The sequence below is a fragment of the Berghia stephanieae genome, chromosome 3, assembly GCF_034508935.2.
Source record: "Berghia stephanieae isolate SIO BIC M18660-M18661 chromosome 3, UCSD_Bste_1.3, whole genome shotgun sequence".
Classification (NCBI taxonomy): domain Eukaryota; kingdom Metazoa; phylum Mollusca; class Gastropoda; order Nudibranchia; family Aeolidiidae; genus Berghia; species Berghia stephanieae.
The window spans coordinates 17334532-17349240 of NC_088362.1; the positions used below are offsets into that span (position 1 = coordinate 17334532).

The following is a 14709-nucleotide window of genomic DNA, read 5'->3' on the forward strand; positions in this document are numbered from 1 at the left end:
TAATAATATGTCGGAGATAAACCAGGAAGTTATTTAGTTCAAAAAGTGGAAACTTTCCTCTTACCCCGCGCTGTTCCAATAAGGGACGGATTTGGATAAATTGACTTTCCAGCTTGCAGTGGCGGGTTAAAAATAAATTCATGAAATTGGTTCGCGCAAAATATTAAACATTTTCCCAATATTCCATTGCAATAAAAAGGCAGTGTATAGTTTGTAATCAAGAAAAAAAAAAAAAAACAAACTGAAATATCCAACGCAAACAAAATTCGGCAGAAACGCCAGAAATCTTAATATGTATTATAATTATAGATGTCATTCACAATAATTCTACTTGGAAACACGAAGGGAGATTACTCTCCTTTTCAGCAACAAAACATGGCTGCTCCCATGAAAAGACCACTGGGTGGTGATGAAAATAACGATGCTTCTACTCCTAAGAAGAAATTAGATTCTTCTAGTGATGAGAAGTTGCAGAACTTTTTAGACTGGTGTCAGAAGAATCATTTCAATCTGTCACCAAAGGTAATTTGATGGTGAAAGTATGCGTTCAAAAGGAAACAGCTAAAAACTACTTACAAAAAACTTACAAAAATCAAAATAATAATAATAATAATGAAGATAATAATAATAATAATAATAATAATAATAATAATAATAATAATAATAATAATAATAATAATAATAATAATAATAACAATCTATAATAATAATAACTTACTTGACTTAAGATCTTTCGCTTCCTAATCATCCAATCAGAATGCCTTAGCCTTAGCTGCCTCTCTAATCATCTCCTACTGTCGATGCAATTGCAATGTCAGATCTTCCTCTGATTTTAGTTCTTGGTTATTTTGGAGATGTTTTAGGTCTCCTTTTAGGACATTGTGAATTGACATGGGTTGTCTGCATTATATTTCTTGTTTTGGAAATGATGTGAAAAAAAAAGCATATATTTTCATCTCTTCTTTTGTCCAAAAAGTTGCCATCTCTTGCTTCCAGGATTTGAATTATTTGAATAGATAGAATAGAGATATACAAGTACAAGCATTGATCCCTCAAGGGCTGTGTATACTTTGGTTTCAATGTTCATTTTTATTTTTTTTTGGTTCTAACCCATATGTTTAATTATAATCTATTCAGTGTGGCTGTCTATAAACGTTCTCTTATTTCTACATCTTCCCTGTCTCCAACCAATGATCCTATTTTTTCATGGTTTTCCGTTTTGTCAGCACTTACGCACAGCTGGTGTTTCTGTAAGACTTTCTGGACTTCTTTCACATTGACCTGCCTGGAGCTGATAAAGTCAATGTCATCAGCAAATCTAATTTCTACAGGTAGTTCACTTTCAAATTGTGATTGGACTGGAGACACATCTTTTATAGCACTCTCCGGGCTCCAACTGTCTCCCTGTGGTGTACCCACGCTTTCAAGGAATAATTTTTCTTCTGAGGCACCGATTATTTTGGCAGTTATCCTGGTCCCACTTATCAGGAACCAGATCAATCTAACTTTGTCTTCTAGAACCATGGCTTACATAATATTTAACAAGGACTGACAGTTGATGTTATCAGTGGCAGATATATTTATTGCTGTGATGACTATTTTTATATTTTCTGACAAGGATTAGGCAACAACCCATCTGTGGTTCCAAACCATATATATGCAGCACTTCTCTCTGTCCCGAATCCACCTTGACAACAGAGCACTGGAGGAAGATAGTGTGTACATTGAACTACTAAATTATGGACCACCACTATTATTAGATGAGCATGTAGCAGACATCTGCAATCAAATGTTTCAAAGTCACCAATGCCAGGATGTTAAGAAAGGGGAATTAATGTCAATAAGGGGGGTCATAAAAGCGAAAGGAGAGAGTTTATGACCAATTTCGCTGCTTAATGCAATCAGAGAATATCTCTCCCTGATTACACTTAATAGAAATATATAGACTATTTGTTGAAATAATAATAAAAATAAATAAGTATGATGCTTTAAGGCTAAGGAGCAATAAGTCATATCAGTGACCCCTACTGTACAGGGAGAAATGTCTGTAAATACCAGACAGCTCATATCTGGCTATATGGTTTTGTTGTATGACACTCGCCTCGTATTTGAAGGTTCAGGGTTCATGTCCTATTCTAAGTGGTGCATAGTTCTTGATAAAGGCTCACATTCTTTCAAATTTCTCAGGTGTAAAATGAGTACCTGGCTGTTAACAGCATTGTCTCTGTCCAGAAAAAAAAAATTTTAATATCACCTAACCAGCGTCTTGTCTTGTCCTACATGTTAAGTGTTGCTGTTGGATAGGGACCCCTTGTAAAGTGCTTTGAGCACCTTTAGTGGATTTTGCACTCAATAAAAGCTCAAGTAAAGTTATCAAAAATTTTACTAACCTGTGGATAAAATATCAAAATCAAAACTAGTCATAGGTATAGGGATAATCTATTTTAGGTTATGAGTGCACCAACAGGCTTTTTAGGATAGGATCATGCTTGTGAATAATTATTTAAATCTATATATCAAACACTTCATTTGAAATTTCAAATATAGGTTGAAAAGCTGCATTGAATTTTGTTACATTTTTTTCTCTCTCACGAAGGTCTCCGTTTCGAAGAAAGGATCATGTGCTCAGTATGGGATGGTTGCAATGGAAGATATTGCAGAGGGCTATGCCTTATTTCAAGTGCCCAGGCACTGTCTCTTAATGCATCAAAATACAGATATTTCCGACATAGTTGAAAAAGGTAACTTTCAATTATGAGACCATGACATATAATGAACTTTTCACACTATGGTGAAAATTCAAGTCTCATTTTGTAAATAAAGAAAATAATTTTATTGTCTTTATACTGTTTTGAATTTTACTGGTCAAATTTCTTTGGGTATTTTTTCTCTTTTAATAATTAAAAGAAAAAAATATTACCTATATATTTTTATGGGTAATCATATTATTTTGAATACAAATTTGATACCTAAATGTAAACGAGATGAAGATGCTAGCATTGAAAGAAGTTCTGAATTGAGTGGTAGGAAAGTAACATTTGAACAAAACTACCAGATTTTGCTATGTAAAAATACATTATCGTTTATGAATAATACAGAAATTGAAATGGGCCTCCTGAATGATTAAATATTGCATTGTGAATAATCAGTAAATCAATTACAGGAATAATTGGAACAGCTATCCTTTCAACTCTAAAGGGGAAAATGATAAATCCAACAATTGATCCCTTTAAAAAAAATATTTATTCTATTGTTGTTTTTCAATAACAGTTAGAATTGAGCACAAGGAAATATTTTCAGTATTCTTTAGTGTAATGATTTCTCATACATTTTATCATATTTCAAAATTCCATTTATCCATTATACAGTTATTATTGTTTTTAAATATATTCATTTTTATTTATTTATTTTAAAAAATTAATTTATGTATTTATTTATTTATTCAATTATTTATAGGTGTGTATATTTATCTATCTATTTATTTGTCTTCTATGTTCAGATTTAGACAAACTAAGTGCCACCAACCAATGGGTTCCCCTGCTCATCTCCTTAATTCATGAGCAAAATAATACATCATCCAAGTGGCGGCCATACCTGGACCTGGTGCCTGATTTTAACGCTTTAGATTTACCCATTTTCTGGAACAGGTAATGGATCTTATTGCAGAACTGATTTATTACAAAACTAGATTTTTCTTTATTTCTTTCAATGTTTTTTGTTGTTTTTTTTTTTAATTTTGATTAAGATGAAATAAGTAAGAGGATACCACTAATACTGTGACAAGATTCAATTTTTTAATGGGTTTTTTTTTTTGGCGGGGGGGGGGGGGGGGGGAGGGTGTTCTGGGCAAAATTTGTTTTTGTTTTTTATTCTTAAATTGACCTCTTAATCTTTCCAAATGAATTTTACTGCATCTATTTTAAGATGTTTTTAATGACGATTTAAAAGGATGAAATTCTTGCAGAAGTTTGGATTGCTAGAATTTATTTTCTTCTTAATTTTTGTGTTTTTGAGAGAAAATACAGTTATGTTTATTGCCTGTGGCATATCAGAGAAATCTGTTATCTTGTGAATGATATAAAATATTTCCAATATTCATTTCCCTATTCCTTTCTGAATTCCGCAGAGAATGGGAGAAATTACCATAAATTCTTGCAGATATTTGCAATTTTGATAAATAAGCAGGTTATAAGAAATTAATTTGTCTTTAAAAAAAAAAAATTTCAGTGATGATATTGAAAAGTTTTTGAAACACTCTGGAGTAGACTCGTCGGTCACAAGAGACACCAAGATGATGGAGGATGATTTCAAGACTCTGGTGCTTCCATTCTTTGAGCGTCATTCTCAAAAAGTTGGGTATGTGCATGGTTGACATCATCATTTACAATGGCATTCAATAGTCAGTCTGTTTTAATTTTATTTAGATAAAATTAATTATTTTTATGTCCAGGTTATTTTAAAATGAGTTTTTATCTTGTTGAGAAATATTGTTTAGCAGAAACAAAAGGAAAAGTAAGGATAAGAATAATATTGATAAGGAATTGGGCACATTTGTGTAGTACATTCATATGTTTTTTAAATATTTAATATGCTTCATAACACCTCATTTACTCGTTCAGTAGACAATAGAATAATGATAATAATAATAATAATAATAATAATAATAATAATAATAATAATACTACTACTACTACTACTACTACTACTACTACTACTACTACTACTACTACTACTATACTACTACTACTACTATACTACTATACTACTACTACTACTACTACTACTACTACTACTACTACTACTACTACTATACTACTACTACTACTATTACTACTACTACACTACTACTACTACTACTACTACTAATACTACGAGTACTACTAATACTACTACTATTAATGATAATAATAATAATAATAATAATAATAATAATAATAATATATAATAATAATAATAATAATATAAATAGGATAAATATATAATATATTATTATTAATAATAACAATAATAATAATAATAATAATAATAATAATAATAATAATAATAATAATAATAATAATAATAATAATAATAATAGATATAATACTACTACTACTACTACTACTACTAACTACTACTACTACTACTACTACTACTACTACTACACTATACTACTACTACTACTACTACTACTACTACTACTACTACTACTATCTACTACTACTACTACTACTACTACTACTAATACATACTAACTACTACTACTACTACTACTACTACTACTACTACTACTACTACTACTACTACTACTACTACTACTACTACTACTACTACTACTACTACTACTACTACTACTACTACTACTACTACTACTACTACTACTACTACTACTACTACTACTAATACTACGAGTACTACTAATACTACGAGTACTTCTAATACTACTACTATTAATGATAATAATAATATTAATAATAATGATAATAATAATAATAATAAATAATAATAATAATAATAATAATAATAATAATAATAATAATAATAATAATAATATAATATAATATATATATTATTATTATTTTTATTATATAATAATAATAATATAATAATAATAATAATAATAATAATAATAATAATAATAATAATAATAATAATTACTTATGATAATTGTTGTTGTTACATGTGTGTTGTAATTTTGATTTATCTAGAACATATATACATTTTTTAAATTCTGTTTTTTGTTTGTTTTGTATTTCAAACAGTGACGATGTGAAAGATTTTGAGCACTTCAAACAACAAGTGGCTTTTGTAATGTCCTACAGCTTTACAGAGCCCAAAAAACCTGGGTGTAAAAATGGAGACATTGGCAATCATAATCAAAGTGATGACAGTGAGGATAGTGATGAAGAGAATGATGATTGTTGTGTGGAGATGTCTCTTCCAATGATGGTCCCTATGGCAGACATGTTGAACCACGTCACAAAACATAATGCTAAACTGTCATTTGGTGAGGAAGCTTTTAAGATGGTGACCACAAGGCAGATCAAAAAAGTTAGTGGCATTTTTCACAATTGTGAAATTATTAATTATATACTAACTTCTACCGAACAATTAATACGTTTTTTTAAAATAATTGACTCAGTGCAAACACGACTTGCATGGCTCAATGACAATTAATTGGACAGTTGCAAGACACTACGAGACATGTCGAGGTGGACAAAGGTGTGATAGATAGGGTAAAGCAATCTGTACGAAGTTGTTTGATAAAGTCGTGAGCAGATCTTGTGATATAATTATAAATGCTTTTCTATGAACTTAATTCTAATACAGATGGTTATTAGACAGAGAAGAATGTTATTAGGGGGATATGTTTCTATCAGCAGCGGGTTATTGTGGGAAATAGGCTATTAAAAGGTATTTCTTTGGCAGTGGCTACTGTATAACCAATATTATAACCAACAAAAAATAACATTACAACTTTATACATATCACCACATTTCATCCGAAGTCCTTGCATTAATTAATTTAAAAACAACAGATATAAATTCCTTAAATCAGTTTTTATATTCAATATATATGGAAAGAGAAACATGGGGTAAGGTAAATAGAGACAATGTACAACACATTGATGTTATCAATTTTGATTATCTAGAAATCTCATAACGATATCAATGTTATGGTAATAGAGAAAGGCGACCATTATTTTATGAAATTCGATGAAACATTTGATTATTAAAAAATAAATCCAAATTAAAGTTTAATAAAACCAATAATTTATTGGAACATTTTCCATTTCAGTGTAAATAACAACATGCACAATTTATTAATTGATGACTGATTCAGCCATTGCATCTGATTTCCCAACCATGGATATTCCTCTTATTTGTAGTTATGCTTTTATTTTGTCTTCAGTGTCTTGCAATATGACATAAAGAATTAATGAGCTGGGGGGGGGGGGGGGGGGGGGAGAGAAAGTCATACTTTTTAAAACTAATTTTTATGATTTGTGGCCTTCTTGTGACATTAAAATGGACTTACTTTGATCCTTTATGAAACGGGTTTATTGAAGAAATTGTCTATGCTGTGAAAGACTTGCACATACGTTTGTTTTGTTTCAAGAAAATGGTTTGACTGTAGATGGAGATGTAAAATAATGGATGAAGTGTCATGACATGTATTCAAAGTTCCAATCATTTAACCTTTAACTCACATTTTATATATATTCATTCATTTATTTTCTCCAAGGGAGAGGAAATATTCAACAACTATGGAGAGTTAACAAATTTGCATCTCATGCATATGTACGGATTTGCTGAACCTTATCCAGATAACGTTCATGATGTGGTCAGTATTTTATGTATATTTTGATTGTTGCTTATGATATGAAATGTAAGTTAGCCAGTAGGGTGGTAATGCCTTCTAGCAATACTCAACTATGAGATGTCATATTTTTTTATCTATTTAAAAAAAAAAATTTTGTAGTCTTTTTGTTCTTCAAATTTTAATGAACAAACCTCTTGAGGTTGGTAGACAGCCTTGGAAATCCAGGATGTCCTTTTTCTTTGTCAGGTGAAAATCTTGGAAATTTTGTAAAGCTCTGAATTTGTAATGGAATTCAAATAAGTAAAAGACTCCACAAGAACTAAATCGTTTAAAGTGGGCTGATGTCATGCGTCTATTTGAAATAATCACTTGTATATATTGAGGTTAGACTTTTTGATTTTTATAAGTTTCAATGAAATTCAAAGGAATAATGTAAAGATTTGCAATGGAATGAAATGTTGTGGATTCAATTCTAATAGAGATAATTGGATTTTTACTTGTCACAATACAATCCTGTCACCGACTTTAAACAAGTTTTCCTTCAGAGAAGTAAGGTTCTTGGAGTAGGAATTTATTTTGGTTTCTGTAGTGTTAGATGATTAGTAACTACATATTGTTATCTACCCTTTGGATAGGATACTACTAGTCTATCACAAAGTACTTTCCACCAGTTTTAAAGACCCAGCTACAAAATCACAGCTAGGGTATAGAGGAGTTAAAAACTCGACTGTACCCAAGATTTATACAGGGCCCTTTGCTTATGAATTGAGTGCACTATCAGTTAACCACCAGGCTCTCCAATTTAAATGATATTGTTTTCTTTTAAATAATCCAATATCTCATTGAAGACCAAATGTGTCAGCATGAGTGGCTTGAATATCTACAAGGAAATGAGACAAATTTGTACTTTACATGTAAAAGATATCACAGACATCAAAAAGCAAACAAGAAGGAGAAATAATCTAAAATGTGTTGGACAATGTGATAGTGTGGCTTTGTGGTGGTCTTGTGATATGACTCTCTTCTTCCTTGTATTGAATCCCATTCTTGGAGGCACAAAGCGGAGTCCATTGAAAAGGCTTTTTACTAACATTCTTCCTGTGCCTTCAGCTGTAAAATGAGTACCTGGTTGGGAACAGCGGTGCCTCTAGTAATGAAAAAAAAATTGTAGAAGGGCCTCACAAGGGTCATGTCTCGTCCCTATATATTAAGTGTCGCTGACAGCTTGGGACTATTTGTAAAGCACTTTAGTGGATATAGTGTGTGTGTTGGGGGGGGGGGGGGGGGGGGGGTTAAAATTAGAATAAGTTGTGTCAGGAACAAATTGGGAGGATGTTTAGATTGTGTCAAATAAATTGAATTGACATATTTATTTTTTAAAATTTTAATTCAATACAAGAGATTCCATTTTAGTAAAATGCCTTAAGGATAAAATAATTTCATTACAGTGGAATCCGCATAAAGTCAACACTCTTTGTCAACTTCTGCTTAAAGTCAATATCTCTTGTTGGTCCCAAATTTTCTGGTCTGTCTAAATGTATTCTTTTGATAATAGATAAAGTCAATCAATGTTTCTGGTCTGGCAGTATTGACTTTATTAGGATTCCACTGTAGTGCTTTCAACGAGCAAGCATTCAACCATTTTGTCCATTCCGCTTTAACCAACAGTTCTCACTTCAGATATTAATTATTCATGTCTTGCAGGTTGAAGTGCCTGCTGATTTTATGTTGGAAGCAGCACAAGATATTTGTGGAACTCAAGACTCAGAATTTTTGAAGCAGAAATGGAAGCATTTGAGAGACGAGGTAAGTTCAATTATTACACATGTTAGTTCAGTTATATCATCATCCTGCTGGGAGCACATTGTGTTAACTCTCTCTTAATTGGGCTTCAGTTGCCATGGGTTGATTTTGATACCCTGTCGTGACACACTATACTATTTTTTTAAAATGAGAACTATTTATGAGAGGGTCCTGGAATCTTTGTATTCACAGTTTGAATTGCTCTTTTCTTTTTTGTTTTAATTTTTTTTTTATATGAGTGATTCGAATTAACAGAAGTATAATTTTATTCATTCTTCGCCTTTCACAGTGACTATAATATTTTTAAAAAATTTTTATCAACAGGATGTGATTTCAGATGAGGACATTTTTGCCATTGGTAGAGATGGTGTCATCTCAGATGAAATTTGTATCGAGGCCTTGAAGGTATTTATAAATATATGAGTGTGTGTGTGTGTGTGTGTGTGTGTGTGTGTTTAATTTCTCGTCTTTTTGAATTTGAACTCAAGTTATATATTTTTAATTATTATTTTTTTGTTTGTTTTTTTAACACTAGAATTTATTGGTATTATATATACTATATATGTTATTGAACTTAATTTTAACAGGCGATATTACATTTGTTCGGTTGCTATTATTGTTTTATTGTGGCGAAATTGCCTTCTAATGCTGCTTTTGACCCAAGTAATTGGATAATTGGTATCACTTTGAATATTTCTATTTTTTAATGTGTTTAGTTTCTTAAAATATTATTGAATTCCATTTTCAATTATGTTTTTACACCTGTTTGACTGAAAATAATTGTATATTATTGACAATATTGCGATTTGATGTTGCTTGTGACTTAAGTAATGGTGTCACTGTTCTAATGTCACAAGTCACACTCATATGTTTCAATTTCCACTCACCCACATATATAAACATTTGAAAGATAATTAAGATAGAGAGAGAGAGAGAGAGAGAGAGAGAGAGAGAGAGAGAGAGAGAGAGAGAGAGAGAGAGAGAGAGAGAGAGAGAGAGAGAGGGAGCACGCATGAGGCTCAGACATGAGACCTACAGGTCAGAGGGCAAAGGACATATCTAAAACACAAAGTCTTCACTTTAGACAATCTTATTGATTCCGCATCATAAGATTAGAATATTCATTTTTTAATTTTTTTTATTAAAAAAAATAAATTAGCTTTTCTTGTTTTCTTTCTATTAGGTTTTATGTAAAAGCAAATCTGAATTTGAGGAATATAAGTCTAATTCTGGATGGAGTGATGGAGAAAGTGACTCTTCACTTTCTGGAGATTCCAAATTGTCGCTTGGTATGTTTACTATTATTTATGTGCCTTTTATTAATTGTTTCAGTTGTATTTTACTAAGTAGTACATAATTGCAATTGGAACCACAGTAAAAGAAGTTTATCAGTGGATGGAACTCTCAAGGGTCCATTAACCTTCCTGTTAGATAGCCTAAGGTCAGCAGACATTAACTGATATCAAACAATGCAGTGTCCAATGGGTGCAATTATGGATATGGACTTATGGTATTTTGGAATAACGGAGAAAACAATAACAGCCTCTTTCTCTTTATTATTTTCATTTAAAAAATCAGTTGTTTCTCTTAACATTGTTCAAATTTGATCTTATTCTGGTTAATGCCTAGTTTTGTTTTTTTTTCTTAAATATCGCTAGAGGTAGATCTACTAATTTTTAAGTGCTTTTAAATTTTGGTGCATTTAAATAAAAATTTCAGTATTCAAAACTTATCAGCAGAATCGCATGGATTTGGTGCTATTATATTGGCACTTGATTTTTAACAATTTATTTTTAGTTTTGTTAAATGGCGTTTGAGCACTGTTTACGATCAAACATTTTGTAAACAGGAGAAATACACAGTCTAACGTTGTTGAGACATGTCTTCTCTCAGGCACTGGTTCCGTGCATCACACTATAATGTATTCACTGGTCTCACCACGCCCCATTTTTCCACCATCTTGAAAACCCCGGAGTAATGACACCCCTGGATAACTACAAAATTTTCCGGTCCCGGGCGATGTCGTTATCCAGGGGTTGCACTTTACTTTGTTTCCTTATTTATACAGTGCAGTGGGCAGCAACTTATCCCATCAGATAAATTTGAAATAATTTGCTGATCATGATCTCACACTGTGCTTTTTGCAACTCACTTGAACTATATTTTAACACCAGAAAATTCCTTATTTATATGTATAAACCACGTCAAAGATACCTTACTACATATATACATTTGCATATTTTGATTGATTTTTTAAAAATTTGGATGATTCAAGTATATCAGGAATTGAATTACTTTATTTTGATTTATTGAAAAATTATTGTCTATAAAATATCAAGACTATCAAGATGGAAATTTCTCCCATTATTTTGAATATATATGATACTGCCAAGTTTTACAGTAGAATGTAACTAACTCTTAATAATGATGTTTACTTTCATTTTGTTTTACCCTCAGAGAAAATACCAAAACTTGATAAGAAATGGAAACAACTTTTAAAACGGTAAGATCTCTATTGTTTGATAAGTAACATTGTAGGAGGCATTGATACAAAATTTGCTGGATTCTACCACTGAAATCCAATACTCATTGGAGGTTACTAATACATTCGGTCGCCCAGCACCGATGTGTCTTAATTATTGCATAGTGTGCTGGAATTCAGCATGCTTGAATCCATCGAGTACTGTACCATAAAAATAAAATTTAAAAATTCCCCTTATTCAACCCATAGGGAAAATTTGTCTTTAGGGTCTATTCCAAGGGAAGACTGGAATAACCAAGGCATCAGCCGCAGTGCAGTGCCACAGATTGATCCAGGGTGAGGTGTTCTTGCTCAAGGCCACACAGCGCAGCGGGTATTCAAACTCGGTACCATTCGGGTAAGAAGCAAAGACCGTACTGCTGAGTCATGCTAGTAGTAGTAGATTAGACGCAGGTAAATGTTTAATCCAGTATCTTCCTAGGCTTACATTGTGGGACTGGGACAGGCCAGAGGCAAAACAAAAGGTTTTTATCCGTTTTTTTTACTCTGAGTATAGTAGTTTAAAAAGGAAAATAATATATATAAGCTTTGGTAGATATCAAACTATCTTGAGCCTATTAAGCAACATTAAGCCAAGTCAGTGACCATGTGGGTAACAAAAATTGTGGAACTTTAGCCCTTGCATATTGTGATATTTATTTTGTGATGTCACTTTACAAATGATATACCTATCAACTTAGGTGTGAATGGTGCTAGCACAAAAAAGATGCCTATCAGATTGTTTCTGCTGTATAAAATGGAAATTTTGTTCCATGCGGCATGCCTGTGTAATGATTAATGAAGTGCATTGAACATGGTAAATTCCATGGAAGTCCATGGAAATGCACTATATTAAATATAAATGTTAAAATTGTTATTAGATCCTTGGTTTCTTCCGTTTCAATTCAACCCCATTTTAACAATTTGTTTGTTTTTTCGGAAGGGGGGGGGGGGGGGGGGGTGTATCTTGTGATCAAATGACTTTTAATGTTAATTTTTTTTCTCTCCAGAACTGCTGAACTCTACATGTCGAAATATCCCAGTACTCTGCAAGAGGACGAAGAAAAGATTAAGTCATCAACTTTGATGGAGAATCGTGAAAAATTTTCCACACATCTAGTCCATGGCCAAAAAATGATTTTGCAGTCTGTCATTGACGCATGTGGATGAGAAATAAAGACAACTCTTTTGTGAAATGACCTCAATGTCTTTTCTTATTATTCCTTTTTTTTTTCACAGTCCTAACCATCACACTTTTTCCGTGTGAAGAGTTTAAGGAAAAACAAGTTACATTTAATTTTCAAAAACTTGAGAAAAAGAGAGTGAGGGCTAGTCAAGGTTATTTTTTATCAGATTTTCCAGAGCCAGAGAATCATTGACATGGTAATGTGTGAGATGATAATTTTGTTTTCATAAGAAAAACTACTAGTCAATGAGACCACCTGTTTGGATGGACAACATAGAAGTCTAAAAATGATCATACAATACCAAAAAAAAAAAGAAAAAAAGAATTGATTTCCATAACTGTGATCGTGTAGTTTATCATTGTTCTCTCTCTTATTTTTTCTGGTGGGAGGGTTGTTATACGGCACTTTGCTGCATTTAGGTCAGGCACGTGCTGTCCATAGCAGCATTGTAAGCACTACTTACCTAAGTTTTTCAAGTGCATTACCTATAATATTCCAGAGGAAAGTTTTTTTTATTTTTGTTTTTAAGGGTTTTATGGTGCTTCCAACACATTTAGTCATTTAGGTCATGTCAGCGCCAGTAAAAAGGAAGAAAATGGGATTGTCAATGATTCTAGATTTACAATTTCAAAGCATATAAGAAAAAGTAAGACAAATGTTTACAAAATATTCATGTTTATACCAAATACAACTGCAAATTTTAATTCAATATCAGAAATAAGAGGCTAATAACTTAAGGGAGAAGAAAAAGCTCCTTTTATCTGGAATAAAGAGAGAGATAGTAGAGAAAGCACGGTTCCATTAGCCTAATTGTTTCATCACAACGTCATAAGCTAATAATAGAGACAAGCAGACAATAAACTGCTTCCCCACACTGCTATATGAGTTATACATTTGGTTGTTTCTCTCTCTAAGGACCATGACCAGGCTCAGGACAAAACCAAGTGATCTCATTCCAAGACAAAGGACAGAAAACAACCTGGCAAAGGAACAGAAAACAGATACAGGGAGATAGAAAATAAGAATGCCCTCTTCACCCACCTGGGATTGTTTGTTTTTAGACGTTGCACCACGCTTTCTACATTATTTGGTCATTTCAGCGCCAGTAAAATGGAAAATGAAACGGATAAAGTTTTAGATCTAAACAAGGCACAAAAGAAAAGAAAAGGAAGACAATGGGACTGGTTCAAAAGGAGAACAGAAGATGCCACGAACGATCCACATTGTGCTAATTTTGATATTACACAAAAAGTCCAATCCAAGCACAAACAAAGAATTCCGCTATGCAGGATACATCAAAATGTACAAAGTACAATACACTAAATAAATAATCATAATAGAACAAAACAGAGACATGATTTACCAGGAAAAATCTTCATCTCTTAAATTAAGGTATGTACTGTACATTTGACTGTCTCCCTTCCAGTTATGAATCCCCACCAGGACCAGGGAAAAACTGAGCAATCTCAATCGAGAACAAAGACAGGGAAAACATACGGGGTATAAGTATAATAGAAGACACAGCAAGTGACCTCTGCCCACTATGGGAGGTCAGAAGACCCTACCCACACCATTGAGATTTAAAAGACCCAACCCAACAAGACCAAAATAATCCTAATCGTGAATACGTAATGTACCAGGTATATACAATAAAAAGTAGCCAGACCTGTATGTAAAAATAGCAAATCGAAAATTTAATAATAAGTAACATGATAATAATAGGAATAAAACAGCATCTAATCTCTAAAATAATTGTAACGAGGAATGAGTATATATATACATATATTATGGAGTAACGAGGAATGAGAATATAAATATATATGTATACACCCATTTTGTTGTTGTTTGTTTATGTTTTTAAGGATTTTACAGCGGTTGCAAGACATTTAGGTTATA

The 14709-nt window shown here is 32.1% G+C and overlaps 2 protein-coding genes across 2 annotated transcripts in view; one reads left to right on the forward strand and one right to left on the reverse strand.

Annotated features, from left to right (window-relative positions):
• LOC144967252 (uncharacterized) overlaps positions 1 to 329 on the reverse strand; it is a 49916-nt gene extending 49587 nt beyond the window's left edge. Inside the window, exon 1 of the mRNA XM_078904239.1 lies at positions 1 to 329. This exon is cut by the window's left edge and continues 73 nt beyond it. The gene's annotated coding sequence lies outside the window, so the exon portion shown is untranslated.
• On the forward strand, positions 295 to 12826 carry LOC144967253 (N-lysine methyltransferase setd6-like). Its single transcript, XM_078904241.1, has 11 exons — positions 295 to 522; positions 2597 to 2741; positions 3500 to 3647; positions 4228 to 4356; positions 5742 to 6030; positions 7225 to 7323; positions 9007 to 9108; positions 9430 to 9510; positions 10289 to 10394; positions 11563 to 11608; positions 12637 to 12826. The coding sequence occupies exons 1-11, from the start codon at positions 310 to 312 to the stop codon at positions 12794 to 12796; spliced, it is 1518 nt and encodes a 505-aa protein (XP_078760367.1). The 5' UTR covers positions 295 to 309; the 3' UTR covers positions 12797 to 12826.
• Positions 12827 to 14709: the final 1883 nt, after the last annotated feature.